At 37.8% G+C, this 21,832-nt stretch overlaps 1 protein-coding gene across 1 annotated transcript; it reads right to left on the bottom strand.

The window, feature by feature from the left end:
* Nucleotides 1-646: 646 nt before the first annotated feature.
* Nucleotides 647-20,232, bottom strand: LOC108704331 (inward rectifier potassium channel 2). The gene is made up of 3 exons (XM_018240826.2): nt 20,080-20,232; nt 12,608-12,725; nt 647-7,303 (listed from the first exon to the last, which is right to left on the bottom strand). The coding sequence occupies exon 3, from the start codon at nt 7,082-7,084 to the stop codon at nt 5,807-5,809; it is 1,278 nt and encodes a 425-aa protein (XP_018096315.1). The 5' UTR covers nt 7,085-7,303; nt 12,608-12,725; nt 20,080-20,232; the 3' UTR covers nt 647-5,806.
* Nucleotides 20,233-21,832: the final 1,600 nt, after the last annotated feature.

The raw sequence follows: 21,832 nt of genomic DNA, 5'->3' as shown, positions 1-21,832 counted from the left end.
TTGTAACCTGGGCCATAATGATTGGATCATTATCGAGGGCATAAGGAGAGCCAATAGGTAAGACAACATGAATGCGCCCATGTAGTTGTCATCCAATGGGATTTTAAAGACTTTCCAATAGATATTCAATAGATTTTCAGCCAGATATTGATTGAACAGGATGCTCCAATGCATAAGCCAAAAAGCAGCAGATTTGCTCTGCAGGAGCCGAGTTGACTGCTTCTGACAGCTCCTGTATGACCACATTATACACTGGTATGACTCTGTTGACTAGTTACTGGTACAGGTATGGGACCTGTTATCCAAAATGCTCAAGACCTGTTTTTTTCCGGATAACACATCGCTCTGTAATTTAGATCTTCATAGCTTAAGTCTACTAGAAAATCATGTAAACATTAAGTAAACCCAATAGGTTAGTTTTGCTTCCAATAAGGATTATTTATGTCTTTGTTTCGATCATATACAAGCTGTTTTATTATTACAGAAAAAAAGGAAATCATTTTTAAAATTGCAGATTATTTGGATAAAATGGAGTCAAGATGCAATAGCCTTTCTGTAAGTCGGAGCCTTCTGGATAACAGGTATCCCATATGTAACGTATCCCCTGTATACTGCCTCGCTTGGATGAACAGAAGAGGAGTCAAGGTCTTTGATATTTCATTTTATTTTAGAAATAATAAAATAAGACATATTAATAAAAAAAATCTGTACAATCCAGAATCTGTGCAGTACATTTTAGGAAGACTTTGATACAATAAAAAAAGGCTACAACCAGAAATGACATATTTACAATGATTGTCAGAAGCTGTCCAAACCAGAATTAGCATTGGCTAAATATGGTGACCAGGCTGTGCCATTTGACCTTTACTACGCCAGCAGCAGCCAGAGTTTAAAGACATTACAGTACATTTCCTCATGTAGTTACCCCAATATCAGAGCAGACATAACAAAAGATTAATGCAAGTTTAAACCCTTTGTCTTTTACCAAAAGATTGAAAGCTAATATAAATAAGAAACATTTTCATCCTTAGCTGTTAAGGGAAATCCTGCCATCAAACTTGCTAACTCTTAATAAATATAATAATTTACCCACATTCCATTATGTAACATTTGAAAGGGGATTTGTCTTTTGCCTAGAAATTTATACCAGTCGTTCAGAATATTCTTTGATCTATATTTTTTCTGTGTATTTGAAGCCAAATATTGAGCACTACATTGATCAAAAGAATGACTTTATAGGCAGGGTATTAGCCAACTGGCTGTAAGGTGCATAGCCCTGGGAGACATTGGCGGGTAAAAATGCTCAGGGATAAAGAGACCAGGACTTTCCTTTTAAAACAGTATAATAGACAAACAGATCAGCAATATCACCCAAACCCCCATTCCATGTTTCCTAAAAAAAAAAAAATAGAAGTTCCACTCTATCAGTAAAAAAAACTAGCAAAAACACAGTATAAATGTTGAATTGCAAGAGAATAGGTTATAAAGGCATCTAGTGATCTACAGCATGTTTGTTTGTAAAGCTACCACAAAAAGGACATCTCCCAAAAAAAGTATATATATATAACTTCACTGCAAAAGCCTTGGAAGCTGAGAAACAATATGGATTTTGATAACTGGACAAATATTTATACATACATATATTTACATAAAACAAACTCCATATGTGTTTTCACATGCAGTGTTCTGTTAAGACATTCTTTTAATGCCTTGTTTCAAGTATTTCAGGAAGAAAAAATAAGATACCTTAGAATACATAGAAAAATCTTGTGCCTCTGTTAGCTCCTGAACACAACACAAAACAAACAGATGCAAGTGTTGCTGCAGTCTGATTGAGGGTGAGCAACAGTGAGTAGCCTAAACTATGAAACCTGGGTAGGAGGATTCTAAAGCTGATCATTATGTTTGAATGATGAGCTTTTATGATTCAACATGATATTAAACATGAAAGCTGTTTTTCAGTTCTACATAGTTTCTCTGCAAATAAAAGTCTTGATAAGCATCTTTAGCAGCAGAGAAGTTGCACTGAATAAAGGTGGGTTGGTTTTAACAACCACCCACACAAACATACTGTATGTGTTATATATATATATATATATATATATATATATATATATATATATATATATATATATATATATATATATATAATAAGTGTTTGTTTTTTCAGACATACGTGAGAGCATACTGAAATCTTTGTGAGGTCTACAGGTTGGCAAGTAGATGGGGATAAATGCTATAACACATTGGTTCCCAAACTGTGGAGATAGCCCATGGGCATGGGCACAGGGGCTGAGACTGAAGACCAGTTAGGGCGAAATCAGGGTAGAAAGCTCTCCTAGATACACTAGAAAGCCCAGTTTGGGGTCAATTAAAATACTATGTTGCTGTTCTTGATACTCTTGCAACTATGACTGAAAGGCTACTATACCATTGTTGTTCTCTTTCTTTTTGAAACACCAATAAATATTATTGATACAAAAAAAACTAGGTATTAATTTGGGCACCAAACATTCCAGTTAATAAGCAACATTTCTTCCCATAAATAGCCGCCACCTTGGCAACTTTCCAGAAGAAACATGGACTATTAAGCCACTTGAACTTTAAGATCAATTTAAGATTAAAGATTTAAGATCAATCTTTCCTGTTAAAAAGTGTTTTACTATTAGATAAATGTATATTATATTCTTTATAGGTAAGAGGCTTATAATGCAAAATTAGATAATGTGTTACCCTAAAAGACATAGCATTCTTATGGGACTGAGGGCTAGAACTTCACTTATAACTTATAAACTTCAAATTCCCATTTTAAACACGGAATCATTTTTATTTTTCAGTAAAAACTTTCAATTCCCTTTCAGAATAAGTGCACATCTGCCAGGTAAAGACAAAGGGTTATGTCTGCATGTAACCAGAAACAAATAATTAAGAATTTTGAAACTATGAACAGATTCTAATTGGTTGGTAACTACAGAACACTTTCAAATGAAAAAAGTCCATGCTTAAATAAATAACATATGCCCCTATCACTGGGACCTTTTGAGGTTTGTAGATTTTATAAAATTCTAGGTATCAACTCCCAGAATTTAATGGACGCCACTTATACTTCTAATTGGCATTTAATGTTTTTTTTTGTTTGTTTTTACAGACTTTTATATACATTTGGCTTCAAATACCAAAATAATTCATAACCTTAATTTAAAAAATGTACATTTTTCAAAAGAAAATGCAAATTGTCTGGGGGATCATGTAGAGGTTGTTGTGCAGGGTAGAAGGTAAGTCAAAGTGCATAGAAAGTCACGTTGGAGTCCATCGTGACTGTATCTGTATCAATAAGATTCTCTGTCTTACAAAACGTTGTGTGCACTACAAAATACAAAGAGTAAAGTGATTTAAGAAAAAAGAACTGAAAGAGTCTCTCAGCTGTGATGTGTTGTACCTCAAAAGGTGCCACCTGAGAAGGATATTATACCACCAGCTACTTAAAGTCAAATCTGATTTTATATTAATTTTGATGTTAAACTTTCTGGAGCTGTGGGAGCCCCAAAGACAAAAGAGGCACGTTTGTCTTTTGTTTGGTGGAATATTATGCCAATGAAAAGTAGGTGGAAACGTTCCTTACATCAATAGTTCTTTAGTATTAGCAGACTTTAAGTAGCTGTAAAGTAATTGACATTACACCCCCTCCCCTCCACAGAATAACAAATCTCTAAAACCTTGCATGATCATGCCTTCATCCTCACCACTATCTATAACATGAACTCCATATCATAAAATACTCTTTGGTTTGTTGTCTTCCCTTTTAACAGATATATTAGCAGCAGGTAAATCAAATTTTAATTAACTTCCACTTGGACTTCCATTTCACTGTGGGTTCCATTACTTTAAAGGTTCTGACCTTTGCAAGAGTGACGGCTCCTAGCAACACCAACTTGTTCTGGTTTAAATACCAACAATACTGTTGACCACCCTTTCATTGCAAGACATTTGTTAAGGGCCTTCACAGGTTTGAAAAGACCATTCATCAGGACAAGATTATTTTTAATGGCATAGCATTTTTCAAATACTGTAAAAGAGTTCAGAGCTTATATGATCTTGTTCTAAAAGTACAGAAATGGATTAAAATCTATTCACAGAGATGAAGCTGAAGCAAGGGGGATTTTATTCAATAAATAGGAGTATTTATGGGACGATGTACGTAGCACATCCCTTTCAATAAATTAATCTGCAATACCCCACCTACACTGTGAAGTCTTAGACCGCCCTTGTCAGCTGACACTAGGAAAAATGTCAATATGGCTCACATCTGGCGCTTCATACCAACAAACTCCCAGCCAAACTAAAGGAATGAATCAAAGATTTCACTTTTCCATGTTTACAATTATTAAAAACTCTTTTACAGTATCATCTGCTCCAAATAATCATTTTTTCCGATGTGTTCCATCAGTTCCAAATGAGATTCTCCTTTTTTTCCAATGCCTTTTTTTTATTTGTGTTTTTGTTTGATACAAAATCAATCCACCATCCGCCTCTCCCCTTTCTCTCAAAATAAACTCTCTGTAGTTCGCAAACATACAAGTTACTCATAGCAGCTATACAGTATATATCTCTCCAACATGCTCAGAAGAAATTTAGTGTATGCCTGTCACTTAATGCCCCCAAAAATATGATCTTGAGTCCAGAGATGGATTCCTCAGTATCTATGGTAAGGCTAACACTCATTTTCTTGGACCAAATATCTGAGGTGGGAACTCATAACTGTAGATAACATTAAAATAGTTTAAAAATTTGCTGATTCACCTTCAAACCATAAAATATTTGGAATGTTATTTTTAATGTCCACTTCTCGAGACATTGTTTTGTACCAGTAACAGGGCTGTTGTGTATAGAATTCATCTTCATACCTGCTGCTATTTACCAGGGATCTGTTCCAGATTTCTTGTAGTTCTAGTTGCTAATATCTTTGGTATTTAATCAGAATGTTGTTTAACACAGAAAATGTATAGATTGAAAAGCACACTTACAGAGAGGCCCCTGTATTCTGCTTGTGCATTGTTCTGCAGGCTGCTCTAAAAAGATGGGGGTAAGGTGATTTTGGCTAGACGTGCATGTTTAAATAGTATACATTACTTCACTTTGAACATTTACGTTTGGCATTTAAAGGGCCAACACTTCTGTGACGCCTCTTTCTCCTCAATACGTAAGATATACAATACAAATATGTACACCACTGCGACACAGAGTAGGTGTAGGTAAGTAGCAGCATTTTAGAATTTAAGGCAGAATTTTGCCTATTGTTATGCCATTAAAAATGGACTTGTTCCCAATATTAGATAAAACTGAAAACTTAACAAGCTTGCCTGCAAGTTCAAGTTTTGTCAAAAAATATAATAACGATATTTATATATACATATATTATATATATACAAATTTTACAACATTATGTGCCTTCTAATTACACTTTAAATTGTTTAGTGCTTCAACTTCCCATCTGTCCACTTTAAAACATGCTGTATTTAACGCTAGAGCAACTGGTGTAAAATGATAGGATGTCAGATTGTGGCATGTGAGCCAGAGGTCAACAAATGCTACTGCATTAGCTCTATGCACTCCTATACAGTCTATAGAGCACTATATGGATTTGTGTCCAAGGACATCGTATCTGCAGTTGCTTTCTGGCCAGCCTTGGTTATCCAGCTGTTTTCCTTTAAAAACCCTTACCTAGAGTACCAAGGTCTGAGAACTGAAATGGGCCCATGCCCAGCATTTGTTGCTGAACAATCATTTTGAGCAAGCAGTTTATGAGTCATATTTCAGATTCTCGCCTAAGAGGTCTGGATTCAAGAGGAGCTTGGTTGCGATGCTCCATTTCAGGATGCATGTCTGTGCTCATGCTGTCAGGAACCCCATTGTCACTGCCTTCCTCCTCTTTGCTTGTGAGAGATATTTCATTCTCATAGCAAAAGGTGTTCGTATTTGAAAGAATGTACTTCTTCTCGGCTAAGTCCCTGGCACAGCAAAGAGGAGTATTGGGCACTTCATATGTTTTATGGAATCGTGAATAATCAACCTTATAATAATTTCTCTCTTCAAAAAGAACAGGTTCATACCGGTGGCCCCATAAGATTTCACTAGCCAGATAGGAGCTCCTGCACTGTGTGGTCATTGCTGTGGCTTCTACCATACCTTCCAGTATCACAACAATTTCAAAGTCAGAATTGTCCAAGTCTTGTTTGCTGAGATCATATAAAGGGCTTTCTTCATTAATTTCGTGAACAATTGTTATTGGAGAAACTAGAAATATCCGGTCTATTCCACTATCAAAACCTACATTGATGTCTATTTGATCCAAGGGTATATACTCCCCTTCTGAAGTAATGCGAGATTTCAAGAGTTGGGCCCTCACATGAGCTTCAACAAGGTGGCTTTTTCGCAAGTTTCCTACTCGCCACATCAAGCACAGCTTCCCATCTCGCATGGCTATTACTGCATTGTCACTAAAAACAAGAGTTTCATTTCTCTTTTTTGGCTTGGCCATTTTAGCCATCACTGCTCCAATTATAAAGGCATCAATTATGCAGCCCACAATAGATTGAAAAACCACCATGAACACTGCAATAGGGCATTCGTCTGTGACGCAGCGGAAACCATAGCCAATTGTCGTCTGTGTTTCAATGGAGAAAAGGAAAGCAGCCGTGAAGCTGCTGACTTGGGTGACACATGGCTTGTGGCTTTCTGGTGCACCCAAGTCCTCGTGTAGCAGAGCAATTAGCCAAAAGACACAGCCAAAGAAGAGCCAAGAAAGAATGAAAGCAAGGCAAAAGATGACCAGCATCCACCGCCAACGAATGTCCACACATGTGGTAAAGATATCAGATAGATATCGCTGTCCTTTCTCGCTGACATTAATGAACTGGACATTGCAGTGTCCATCTTTCTTCACAAACCGACTCCGGCGCTGTTGCCGGGTGTGGATTTTGCTTTTTCCATTCCCATATCCGTTAGCAACTGCCATTGTGGCTAGCTTCATCCCGTCCTCTTCAGAAGACACAACGCTGTAACGGTTGGTTCGCACGCTGCCCATCACTTCACTTGAGGACTGCGGTGCTTCTGCTTTTGAAAACAGTCTTAGTTTCTGCAAAATTCTTTGGAGAAACAGTTTTGAACGCTCAAAGGGAACACACACGGTGAAAAAAAAGATGGAGAGATTTCTGTCTCTGTAGAACCTTGGCTTCACCAAGGATGACTTTCTGACATTTGCAGCTTTCGTAACAGAATCTCGTTGTCAGGTAGACATAATGATCTGCAAGAAAAAAGAATTATAACTGTCAAAATATAAAGAGGCAATAGAGTAAAAGTAAATTAACACTCTAACAGATTATCAGTACTTTAAAAATTACAGAGGACAGTAGTTTGTAGACATTTTCAGGATTGTTTAAGAGAGAACTAAATCCTAATAAAGAATATGGCTTGAAATACTGAACTTTCTGTATCAGCCCAATGGTTTAGCAGCCTTATAGCAGTAATGAACTAGACCTTTAAAATTGTCCACAGAAGCCTGCCATATTGGATGTTGTTAGACCATCTTCTGAGTTGAGAAGCTTAGCTTAAAGGTGGTGGAAAATTGTTGAAACTTCAGCCATCGCAGCTCCTGCTACTGGGATGATTATTAATCAATTCTCGAGCAGCATGGACATGTAATGTGAATCTGAATGAATTAGTTATCAACCTTGGATCGTGAATTTTCCATCGTATTTATAATGTATATTGCGAGTCGACTCCTATGCTCAGGTAACTGACAGCAGCCCAGAGCACAAAAGAAGATGGGGATCTATCACTGGAAGCACAGCTTTTTACTGCTAAAGGGCTACAGTTTCCTTGTGCTGGTACAGAAGCCCAAACATAAGATGTTGTTTTTCCAGACTGATTCATCATTTATGTTTAGTTCTCCCTTAAAAAGATGTCAGTCCATCCAATGGAAGCAAAGCAAGTTAGAGTACCTGTAGGCTGTTTGAGTTAAACCACCTTAGGGCTAGTCCACACGAGGAGATTGGGGGAGATTTTGTCACCTGGCGACTAATCGCCTCGTCTTATCTCCCTGAATTGCCTCAGCGTTTTTCCCCATAGGCTACAATGAAAAAAGTCGCCTGCGCTAATGCACACGTGGCGATGCATTTTCAATAGTCGCCCAAAGTTGCCTCAGTGAGGCGATGCATTTTCAATAGTCTGCCAAAGTTGCCTCAGTGAGGCAACTTCGGGCTACTATGGGAAACGCATCGCCGCGTGTGCATTAGCGCAGCGACTTTTCATTGTAGCCTATGGGGAAAACGCTGAGGCAATTCTGGGAGATAGTCACTCAAAAGACGAGGTGATTAGTTGCCATTCGACAAAATCTCCAAGAATCATCTCATGTGGCCTTACCCTTACACACATTTTGTTATATGGAAACTAAAGCCCCAGAATAATTTATACTTATCTTGACCCTCCCCAGAATTTCAGTCAAGGTCATATCAAAAGTATCATAGAGCTGCTATAAGGTACAACAGCCGTTTGGATTGCAAGAAACCCCAACATCAAATCCCCCGAGGCTTCTGTTCCCATTGAAGTAGCATAGATATTAAATATAAGATTTAGTCAGAGATAAGATAAAAATAACAAAAGATGTGTTCAAGAATTTGTCATTGCGAAAATGCTTATTTATGTTCTTCCAGAGAAACCTGTTAACAAGCAGATTATGTTATCTAGAACTAATTCTGAACGATCTCCATGAGTTAATAACATTTATTTTTAGCCCAGGTCTCTGTGGCACGCAACTCTCCTTAGAGACTCCACAACTGTACACAGTGTGCTCGTCTGCGAGTCATTACCCACAAGATAACCCCAAAATGACCGTGCTCCGCACATAGCCATTTTTATTCTCTCTCACGCACTCATTTTATGGGGTGGAGTAGCAACGTAAAGATGTATAAACCATGCCCTAATGTTAATTTTACAGATGGCAGATTAGAATATGAGCACCTTTTTAACTTGTTTTACAACATCAGCGTGGCTTCACATCACCATTTATTGTTACACCTAACAAACTGTGACAGCTTTGACAACTGACATTAAATTATGCAGGAAAATATTCCTTAATGGCATCAATGCACATACCAACAGTAGCTTGAAACAAAACCATGGCAACAAAAATGAATTTTAACATCCCTCCCTGAAATGCAGTGAAGCACAGCAAGATGAGTCTTTTATGCAAAGGTTGGTGTTCAGGCTTGGTAGGTTTTTGTTTTAATCGGTACTCTCAAGACTAGCAAATGTACTCAAGGGATTGTCTTTCCTACGGAGTAGCCTCAATGTCTAAATACAGAATAGGGTTGCCACTTTTTTTTGGAGGGGGCTGGGCAGCTGTCAGAAAGAGGGGCAGGAGATGTGATGTGAGAAGGGCTTGTGTGATGTTGGGCTTATGACATCAATAACATGTAAATCACTAAAAATGTTGAAAACCACTGAAAATTAAAAATGTGCATTTTCCTTTACTGTGCAAAAAGTGGAGATCCCCTTTACATAGGACCATCTTCTCCAAGGTATTCTGATTTATTTAGAAAAGTGTGTTAAGGCAGGTTAAAATCGACTGGTTTTAATGATGCCTTGAGCCTTTGCAGCAGTGCCATTTTCTAAGGATTTTATTAGTGACCAGAGATTTTTCATTGCAAGGTCCACCTAGTGGCAGTATGCATTTATTTCTATTTAGATTTACAAGTTAAAGCTAGGGAGCTAAACGTTATACGTCTAAATATTTTAAAGAAAAATAATATGGATAATGTCCATAAAGTCTCAAATAAATAAATACATTTCATATATATAGGTATATAAGTATGGGATCTCTTATCCAGAAACCCATTATCCAGAAAGCTCTAGTTTACGGGAATGCCCATCTCCCATAGACTCTATTTTAATCAAATAATTCAGATTTCAAAAATGGATTTCCTTTTTCCTCTATAATAAAGAAATAGTACCTTGTAATTGATCCAAACTATGATAAAATGAATCCCTATTAGAGGCAAAACAATCCTATTGGGTTTCTTTAATGTTTAAATTAAGTAGATAAACCCCTAGATTCTAAGCATTCAGGATAATAAGTCCCATAGCTGTATATTATTTATTACTTATTTATTTATGAACATGATTTTTTCACATTGTTTACTAAAAATGCTCACGCGGTGACACATGTTATCCTGCACAGGGAGCCTTATTTATGTATAACGTTACCAATTAGTTGGAGCTGCAATACTATAGGATTACATTTTAAATGCATAATCTCAAAGCCATGATATTATGTTAGCTAAGCCACAGACAGCTCCTATAATTTGTGAGCATAGCATCCCTTTTGGTATAAAATGTATATGTGTCAAATTATTTTAAACGGTTCTCTTTATTCCTTTTTTGTTCAAAAAGAGCTTGTCCCTCCCTGACGGCATTTGTTTTTATCGCTCATATTATATTCATTTTACCCTGCAAATTGTTATTTTTTATTATCTTTTGTATTACAGCCATTAACTGTAAGGGTTGTGAACTTCCGTGTTGAGCTTCCTCTTCTAGGAATAAGTTACAGCACAACGTACTGCCAACATTTATATTTCCCATGCGTATGTATGCACTAAAGAACATTTTATTGATGGCTATTTTGTTCACTTTATTGGTGCTAACAGCAACATTTAAATGATTGAACTTCCTTAATATTTAAAATGACCTATTTATAACATTGGTATCAAGTCTCATATTTACCATCCAGGGTAGCCCTATCAGTACCACTGAAATACTGTATTTTTCACCGATATTTAAATGGAGAAATCCTGTATATAAGTAGTTTATTATTGGGCCTCCTTGTGCTCACAAAATAGAAATTTTTAATTATATAGAGAATAATGTACCCCTTTTGTAAAATATAAGTATATTATAAGTTACAGAGGAGTTCCATGACGATATAAATACAGGTCATGGAATTCCGAGGTGACTTCTAATATTCTCATATTTTGCAACATATTTTGCAACAGGAGATACTTTATTTATTATTATCACAAGTTTCAGTGAGTTATGTGACAGATATGACTATATCACTAAGCTCCAATTATAACCAATAACAGGAAATTTATAGGGACATGGAACTCCTCTGTTACTTAGAATATCCTTATATTTTACAATGGGGGTACTTTATTCACTATAATATCTACAGTGTGTTAATTTCTCTATGTGACCAAACTGTGTCTTTATAAACAGCATGCTCCTATGTAAGAATTTATGGTGATCACTTTTAGTACTTTCTCCCCTTGCTTACTGCCTGTCACATAAAAGCCTAACATAAGCAATTGTTATTTTTTTTAAAAAAGTGCTGAAAAATCAGGACCTTTGCCACTTTTGTAGCAGACATTTTTCTGCAGCAAAGAGATAAAGCTCTAAAGACTAACTAATATATATGTAATAGTGATGTGCAGACCGGGACCCGCTGGTTCGGGCCGACCTCGCACCCCCTTTTGCACCTTGCACTGCCGGCTTCCGACTTCCTTTTTTATAGATGCGCGCCTGATAGCCCTGCCCCTTTTGTGATGTCATTGACAGGGCGGGTCGCGCAGGTCTATAGAAGAAGTCCAGAAGTTGGGCTTTGGCAGGTGCAGGTGGTGGGAATGACGGGTACATCACTAATATGTAACTATAGATTATAATGAATAATAATCCCCCTGCTAAAATTTATGAGCATATTAAAAGTTACTTAAGTTACTTGACCTGTATAAAAAGCATTTGGCTAGTAGGGGAAACATTATCCATTATAATTTAATAAAATAGATGGTGGTAATAGTCCAATACTGGGGCTCACCAAACCTGGGTCCACCAGGACATATCATGTTATTCTGGCAGGCCAGTCCTGCCTTGTTTATAAGTGAGCATTCAAATGATGCTTACACATATTTATAGCAATACTGAATTATTCACAACCCAAAAGGCTGTATTTTTAGTTAAGAAAAAGGTACATATATGACAGTTTTCCATGCATCGTGTGCTTTCTGTTCTGTAATGTGTGGTAGGATGGGACTTACTTGTTATACCTAATAGGAACATGCTCATATCTGCCAAATGCTCTAGTCTGTACAAGAGAGTTACCCACATATGTAATAGAAGGTACTAGGAGCCCAGGAGCAGTAACCTATAGCAACCAATAAGATGTTTGCTATTAAACAGATGACCAGTAAATGCTACCTGATGGTTGGTTGGTATGGGTTACTGCACCTAGGCAAATGTAGCGCCTTTTACTAAATACCCCTATAAATATCATCCCAGAGGCAGTAAAGAACAGAAAACACGTTCAGTATGGTGAAGTAGCTCTGCTTTTAGTCTCACCATATAATTAGGCATATGACAATGCCTTGCCAAATAAATTAAAATGCAAAATAACAAATATAAAATAAAATTTAAAAGTGTTGCGTACAAAATGTATTGTAGGGGGTTTCTTATGCTTCTGGTTCAGCTTGTGGTTTTTTAGCTCAAAAAACTCTAGCAAAGTAATGGAAATTTAAAAGAAAAAAAAACATGCAACACATGAATGTAAGATTTTCCATACCTTAAGGGAGCTTCACACACATGGAAATATATGTTCTGGTTTTTTTTTTAGTAGGTTGGTTGAAGCGGTGTTTGCTTTCAATCTCTAACGTCTTGCTTCTTAGTTAGGAAGGTCTAACCTGTGGAAGACACATAGTAGAAACCTCTGATAAATTAAAGGAATGTCACCCATTGTAGCCTGCTCATAAACAGCACCTGTTATTTAATTCAATGTAAAGACAATAAACAACTGGATGCATGGAAGACATGTATTTTTGAATATCTGCAGTAATGGTGTCTTAAAGGTTCCCCTTACACTTCCTTCCAGGTCTGTGACTTTTTGGAATCTCATACACGGTCCATACACATTCCAGTATTTTCTTTTAGACCACCATGGCAATACGACTCCATATACCACAATGTCCTTATGGAGTGTTACTCATGGTAGTATGTTAGTGAAGGCTTGTGCAAAGAGTAACAGCTGACTTGTCTAATGCTCTATCTGAAGAACAAGATTATTACTGCCAACCTCTATGTTTGACTTACCTTTACCATAAACCAATGGACAGGTAGTTTTACATGACTGAGTAGTGAACAGGACTAAACACAGGAACAATATCTAGTAGTTCTAAGTCTAAAGCAAATGGGCATGTGGAGTAATCTTGAAGATGTTTCCCCATTCATCCAAAATGTTTCTTTAGAACTAAAGAAGTTCTTTAGAACTAAATGTCATCAAGATCCCTCATCTAGTCCAGTTGTTTTACACTTATCGCTACTAGATATTGTATCTCATGAACTGGACGAGTGAAAGGCTTCATAGACATCTTGCAATGGCCCGTTAATTGTTAATGACTGTTCTGCACCATACTTGATAAGGTTTCAGTGCTTCCATTAACAACATGTCAAAACATGAAACATTTAAAGGGTAATGTTATATTGTACCCTTTTTAACAAGGGCCCAATTGCTTTATTCTGGGGAGCGCACATGAGCAAAATCCATATTGGACTGGAAGAAATTCAAAGGTGGGCTGATATCCACTGCACAGCACCTAACCTTTTCTATTTTAGGGTTTTATTTCTGTAAACACCAGTGTCATGATCTCATTTCCTTCCTTATTAGAATCTACCAGCTCCGCTGAGAGGCTTTTCCCCTTATTAAAGCAGCATTTTCCTGCAACCCCCTTCCTCGACCAGCTTCACAATATGACCTGTTGCTCTTTAACATTTCCCTTGACATAATACTCTTTGTAATGTGAAGCGCACTGAAAAAAAAAAGTCAGCTCTTTTTCTGAATCCGTCATCCTGCTTCAATGCCCTCATGTTCTCAATGGCATTTGCGTAGGGATACTCACTCTTCCTATATTCCCTACAGCAGCTGAAGGAACACAGGCAGAATCCAGGTCCTCTGGTAGCTATTATTGGATTGCTGAATGAATGAAAGCCACAGTATACAGAATTGAACCGCCGTTTCTCCTAAAATAATAAGCATGTGCTCAGATTGCTGATGCACCTATTAATAACGTCTACGGCTCTAAATTTAGCTCATAGCCCACACTGGGCCTGTCATGTTTTCCATAGGTAAAAATTGATTAGTCCCAGATATAGATTTCAATTCAAATAAGCAGCAGCTCTATAAACTCTGTGGTTTAGGGAGGGGGGAGAAAAAGGTTTTGAACCCTTGAAACCTAAATAAGATGTTGGAAAAAATTTTGGATATCACCAAAATAAACCTTGTCAAATTTTCCAAAGATCAGAATTTATTACATCCAGATAACGTGTGTAATGTGATGGCGGTGGGGGTGAGAGGAATGGAGAACACGTGAAAGCTGAGGCTGACCAAATGGACAGAAGACTGGAACATTACGAGAGTTATATTAACAGAAAGCTTAATTAAAAACATAAAATGCAAAGACTTTTCCCACCCAGTCTGCATTTTTTAACAGATCTGATGAAAAGGGAAAAAAAACCTCAGACCCTATTTGATCCTTTGCATTCTCTTCTATTCAGATCAGATTAGTAACTTTCGGAGCCTTCAATTCCCTCACTCTTCTAGTATTTACCACTTACGCTGGAAGGCAAGTCACTGTTAGATTCTGGACACCACTCCTTAGAACAGAAAAAAAGCATTGCACTGCCCAGAAGTGCCTTTGACTTATTATTTCACATGTATCCAGCAGTTGGGAGAAGCCAAGAAGGGGTTAAGCCCTAAAGGCATCCATTCCATTGTTTACAGAGGGTTTCTATAAGTTTATTTAAGGAAAGCCTGGTAGTCTGTACAATTAGTAAGGTTAAACACAGAGGTCTTGCTCAGTTCTGCTCTGCCAGTTAGCTAGAAGGATCCCTAAGCACTGCAGCCTAGAGTAACACCACCTACCACCAAATTTTTCCAAAGATGCCTACTTACAAAATTCACAAAAATGTAAAATGGTGATTTATGCAGCAAACAAATGCTACAGTTTAACAATGCTAGATTTCTATAGGTGCACAGTTAAAGGGACAGTTCTCTCTGAAGGATAGGGGTGTCTGTAGTTTCCTCCGACATGGCAGGTATATTTGGGGTTAGGGGTATAAGACTGTAAGCTCCATTAACAGAGGATGGTTTTATTCTAAGTAAAGACTAGGCAATACTGTATATGATATATAAGATGAATGGTGCTGTGTTATAATGTATACTCTTCCTCCCCAATGCAGATTAATGTGTATAGACCAGCATGCTAAAAACTGCCTTTAACTCAGGTGCAGCCCTTGCATATTTCTGCTAAAGTTGCAACAGTCTGTAATTCAAATAAAATGGAATTTTAAAATGGGGTCAATGTTCTGGTGCCCCTATAACCCACTTATTTATTGGAACACTCTATAAACAGTGAACAAATGTACCTCCATGCTTTGCAACAGCTGATAAGACCCTCTCTCTTAATAGTATAAGTGAGCAGCGTGATTCATCATTTTAAGTTTCAGTTAGGTTTTAAGTTACCTCTAAAGACAGAAAGTACAACAATTCCAATCACTATGGGACCTGTTATCCAGAATGCTTGGGACCTGGGGGAGTCCAGATAAGGGATCTTTCCATAATTTGGATCCCATATCTTAATTCTATTTAAAAATAGTTTTAATATTAAATAAACACAATTGTTTTACTTTCAATAAGGATTAATTGTAACGTAGTTTGGCTCAAGTAGAAGGTACTGTTTTATTATTACAGAGAAAAAAAAATCATTTTTACAAACTTTGAATTGTTTGATTAAAATGGGAGATGGGCTTCTAGTAATTCGGATTTTTCTGAATAATAGGTTTCCGGATAAAGGATTCCATGCCTGTATTTGCTTGGTATATAGATAGTCATGAATCTACATCATTTGGCAATGCACCCACTTGGGTTTTATAGAGAACTCCATACATTTAGTTCGTAATTTAATCCATACATTTAATTCGTATTCAGGTTGTTGCTGTCTTTGTCTGCAAAGGGGCTAATACTATGTATTCACACACCAAATGGGATTATTGCTATTAAGTCAAGCCATCAACATGGTAAACAAAACACTACAAATCAGGGTCTCAAAGGAGTTAGTATATTAGATTATGCAAAGGGTGCAATGCTAAGGACTCAGTAGGAGTAGTGCTATTGATCAGACTTTCCGTGTATTTAATGCTATAGATCATGTTCTGGAATTAATTTTGCCACCCGCAAATTGATTCAAAACTATTATACACCTTGTTTACATTGCTATTGTTTACTGCAGTAAGAAATGTCACATTTTTATTAAAGGAGATTGCGGATACTGACAGGAGACCCATAGGTTAAAAAGCCCTGCTGCACACACAGACCCTCAGTGGGGATAACATCATGGAACAGGATGACATAGAAGTTTATTCTACAGTGTGTATATATATATATATATATATATATATATATATATATATATATATATATATATATATATATATATATATATATATATATATATATATATATATACACTATATATATATATATATATATATATACACTATATATATATTACTTGAAGTAGGGACATTATCAAAGTAGTTAGCTCTCTTTTCAGTACAAGCAATTATTAAGCAAGTTTACCCGCACTGTTAATTAGCAGTCTTTCACAAATTATCCATGCACAGGTTGCTTACATTTCTAATCTCCACTTTAACATTATCAAATAACGATTTCTAAGGTTACTAGCTCATCAGCAGAACCCATAGTTCACACTCCTATTTGTGGCCACTGCAACATGTTATCATTATCAACCCAAGTAACCCTTATTCTGCATGACCAGGAGCAGAGACATTTTCAGTCCTAAGAGAATGAGCTGATTCCCCAAGTGACGCCACAATCCTACATGTTGCTATGCTGGGCTGCTTTGCTACCGTACAGACACGCTCCCCTGCATTCTGTAAACACAAGCACCTTTTGTTTTTGTTTTGCAATGTGATATCGATCCCTAAATCAATGTTTTATAGGTTCAAACTCCTCAGCAAAGCTAAGCATTAATGGCAAGTGTATCTCAGCTTATGATATGATGACAATTGCAGCACTTTACATACTTAACAGTCATGAAAGACATGGATTTGTGGTTTTGGCGCATCAAATATAAAGTAGCAGCTGCAAAACATATTGAGGCATATGTGCCTAACAGCTTGCTTTCCTATTAGCTGGAAGGCTGCATTTACTTAAAACTCACACGTGATATATATATATATATATACATATATATATATATATATACATATATATATATATATATATATATATATATATATATATATATACATACACACACACAGAGTGTAAAATTATAGGTTGGAGAATCTCCAAACCTGCTGGAGAAAGAAAAGGCAACAAGATACACGTCATTACAATAAGGCAGGACAGGTGCTGGTGACTGTATGTACACAAATGAAAACAAATCTTTATGTACCTTGCTACATGAGAGAAATGGCTCATACGCTCTATAGCCCAGGCTAAATTGAGAATGACATGTTCAAATGGAGTAGCTATAAAATATTTGAGGCTTGTATATGAGCAATCTGATATTGCTAACCAATCTTAAGAGCAGCAAAGTCTCAGGGAATTAGTCCAACAGACGTCACATCTGAGGAACACTGTTATAAAGGGCTCTAACATATCAAGGTGATGGATCTGAGCAGTGCTAATAATATTCCTCGTCTGGACTCTATTTAGTGGTTATAGGGCCCATAGCAAAACATATATTATTAAGGCTGTCCAATCCATGATGATCCTACCTGAAGGGCTACAGGTAGTGGGGGATATTATGCCCCCACTACTATAGGCATCATATCTCCCTACTTCACCTGCTATCCCACAGCCACAGTCCCTTTCCCGGAGACTATTATCCCACTGCTACTATAGGCACCATCTCTCCCTACTTCACCTGCTATCCCACAGCCACAGTTCCTTTCCAGAGACTATTATCCCACTGCTACTAAAGGCACCATCGCTCCCTACTATACCTGCTATCCCATAGCTACAGTCCCTTCCAAGAGACTATTATCCCAGCTGCTACTATAGGCACCATCTCTCCCTACTATACCTGCTTTCCCACAGCCACAGTCCCTTCCCAGAGACCATTATCCCTGCTGTTACAATAGGCACCATCTCTCCCTACTATACCTGCTATCCCACAAACACAATCCCTTCCCAGAAGCTATTATTCCACTGCTACTATAGGCACCATCTCTCCCTACTATACCTGCTATCCCACAGTCCCTTCCCAAACACTATTATCCCCACTGCTACTATAGGCACCATCCCTCCTTACTATTCCTGCTATCCCACAGCCACACTCCCTTCCCAGAGACCATTATCCCGCTGCTACAATAGGCACCATCTCTCTCCTTACTATACCTGCTATCCTACAGCCGCAGTCCCTTCCCAGAGACTATTATCCAACTGTTACTATAGGTACCATCTCTCCCTACTACACCTGTTATCCCACAGCCACAGACCCTCCCAGATGCTGTTATCCCTGCTACTATTATAGTCACTGCTGTCCAGTCTGCACAGTTAAGACATTATTACTGATATTAACACATACTAACACTGTGAAGAAATTACTGATAGTTCCCAGACGCTTCCTATGTATAATTTAAGATACCCAACTTCCATCCCTCTAAACATCTCTCTCCACTCTATGTAATGGCATCATAGAGAAAAATGTATATCATAACATTTTCTAACTAAACACAATGTCCCCTAAAATGCAGAAGTGGTCTGTAAGTTATGTTGCTTTATATGTGGTAATGAGTTGCTCAGGTTACTTCACTCCCCCTCTATGTCCTGACTGTGCATAAACATAGGAGGATCTACTGACTGTCAGACGTTAGTTTATGAAAGAGTTCCACCAGGCAGCTCAGCTCTTCTGAGCAGTAGATGGGAAATCTGATATTCTGTGCATTATTTCAGCTGTCAGATAAAATGATGCAACATCTTCCGACAGAGCAGTTGCTTTTTTTTTTTTCTTTTTAAAGGGGACAAAAACAATCACATATTTACGGTTAACGATTTAAATCATTTCACATTTGTTTTTCTATTTTTAAAGAATATTTTTGTTTTTTTATTCTGTCTGCGACCTGGCATTTTGACCGCCATCTGGTTGCTAGGGCGGTCCTTGATACCTTTTTAAATGCAAGGTCTGAGAGAGGCATAATAAAGGAGTCGGAACTTTTTTATCATTTTACATTTTGTATTTTCTTTTCTCTCCTATTGTCTCATGCAATCAATACATATTTAAATAAGGTTACTAATTCAAAAAACACACACGTAATGACCAACTGCAGAAACCCCAGATAACATGCTTTCCAGTAACGACCCCGTTTTTTTAACAGGATCAGTACCTAAACATGTGCACAAATCTCACTTATTTTTGGAAAGCAGAGAGATGACCAACAGCCGAGGCATTTGTAGGAAGGAGAGCGCCCGGTTTCCAGTAAAATGCTATGCTCTACTCTCACAATAATTTTTTCCTTTTAAGAAATTCCAACTACTGTCCTGTCCTCCCAGGCTGATCCCACAGCTGCTGCCAGGAGCCTTATGTTCACAAACAGATGCTGGAGGGAGCCCAACTGTTGCATTGCATGATCATATATTTTTAGCAATTGCATGGCGAAAAACTGCGCCCGATCAATCCAATCGCATGCAAAAGGGGGTTCAGTACCTGTTAACCCTTCAGGGATTAGAGGGGTACCAATCGCTGTTCTCCATGCTCTTTTATTATAATATAAAACCAACTGGTAATAGGCTTATAAATGTAGATCTAATGAGAGAATAACTTGCACAAATAAGACATGGGAAGCCAGCTGTCTAGCTGCACCCACAGACAATGAGAGTTGCAGTCCAACAACAGATGGAAGGCTGCAGATTGCCATCTATTACAGTATCTAATATGCATTTTTGTGTTTTTATCCACATTTTATCCTTATCTTAGAATAAAAATCCATTGAGGCGAATGTGCCAGAACTTACCCAATAACAGAGAAATGTGCAGGAAGCTTAAAGTAGGATAAGATCCAGTGATCATTTGCAGCAGATAAAATGCGAGGCTCCAATCCATAGGAGTTTTCCCATTCACTGATCCTTGTTAGTGACCCCTCGCCCGACACCCCGTGTTCCATTCACATCCTCTGACTGCCGCTTACCGCTGCCATGTGTTTTAAATAGCTCGCCGGTTCGGCCCTGCCCCTATTGAGGACGGCAGCCAATCAGGAAGGAGGGGGCGGCCTGATTGACAGCAGCGCGTGAGTTGTTCTCATATGTGGGACGAGGAGCTGATCGAGAAGCGACATTGCACTGCTGGAACTGCACTGGGGAGGGGGCACTAGCACTGTGTAATCAGCTGAAGCCAAACACCATCCACTGTCTGTGGCCACCGACTAACCTGATCACTGGAGTTTCTTCTTTTGCCAGGGAAATTGGGGGTTAATAAGATATGATGTAACTGGCACATGCCATTCTCGCAATTATATTATATATGGGACCTATTATCCAGAATGCTCGGGATCTGGGGTTTTCTGGATAACAGATCTTTCCGCAAATTCATACCTTCTGCAACTACAAGAAAATCGTGTAAACATTAAACGGGTTGTTCACCTATGCAGGGGCGATCCTGGCCCCTCCGCCGCCTGAGGCAGCAGCAGTTGCTGCTGCCCCCACTCCCCCAAAAATTTGCTCTTAAAGTACCAGGAGCAGCATTTTTGCTGCCCCTGGTATCTAGTGGGGCGCTGCTGCCTGAGGCGACAGCCTCAACTTGCCTCATTGGCGAAGCACCTCTGCACCTATGAAGTAGAGAGCGATATTCTGAGACAATTTGCAATTGGTCTTTATTATTTGTAGTTTTTGAGCTATTTCATTTTTTAACCAGCAGCTTTTTTAGCAATCTGGTTGCTAGGGTGCAAATTATCCTAGCAACCATGCACTGATTTGAATAAGAGACTGGAAAATGAATAGGAGATGGCTTGAATAGAAAGACTAGTCGTTAAAAGTAGCCATAACATTAAATTTGTAGCCTTACGGAGCATTTGAAGGGGGTCAGTGACCAAAATTTGAAAGCTGGAAAGCGTCAGAAGAAAAAAATAAAATGATTAAAAAACGATAAAAAAAAAAAAGTAAAAACAACCAATTGAAAAGTTGCATAGAATGGGCCATTCTGTAACATACCAAGGGGCAGATTTATCAAAGTTTGAGGTGAATTTCGAGCTAATTTTTGTGTACTTCGACTAGGGATTAGTCCAAATTCTATTTGAATTTGAAAAAAATTAGAAAATTTGAGTATCGAAATTTATCATGTACTGTCTCTTTAAAAATTTGACTTCAACCATTTGCCATCTAAAACCTGCCGAATTGCTGTTTTAGCCCATGGGGGACCTCCTAGAACCCATTTGGAGTCAATTGGTGGACTTTGAAAAATCTAAGTTTTTTTTTTGGAAAAACTTCAAATCAAATGCGCTATTCCAAATTCGAATTCGGCCGAATACGGACCTATTTGATCAAAAACGGACCTATTCAACCAAAAAGAAAACTTCGACTTAATTTCGGTTGGCCTTTTTGAATTCGAATTTCGAAGTTTTTTCAATTCGAAATTCTGCCCTTGATAAATATGCCCCTAAATCTGTAGCCTTACGGAGCATTTGTTATTAGAAGGGGTCAGTGACCCCCATTTGAAAGCTGGAAAGTGTCAGAAGAAAAAGATTATTAAAAAAAACGATAAAAAAATAAGTAA

This window comes from Xenopus laevis, chromosome 9_10L (genome assembly GCF_017654675.1).
Source record: "Xenopus laevis strain J_2021 chromosome 9_10L, Xenopus_laevis_v10.1, whole genome shotgun sequence".
Classification (NCBI taxonomy): Eukaryota; Metazoa; Chordata; class Amphibia; order Anura; family Pipidae; genus Xenopus; species Xenopus laevis.
Note: the sequence above shows the minus strand (reverse complement) of the source record. Positions and strands in the feature narration are given on the sequence as shown.

Coding starts and splice junctions, on each gene's coding strand:
- LOC108704331 (XM_018240826.2), bottom strand. CDS start 7,084: ATGGGCAGCGTGCGAACCAACCGTTACAGCGTTGTGTCTTCTGAAGAG.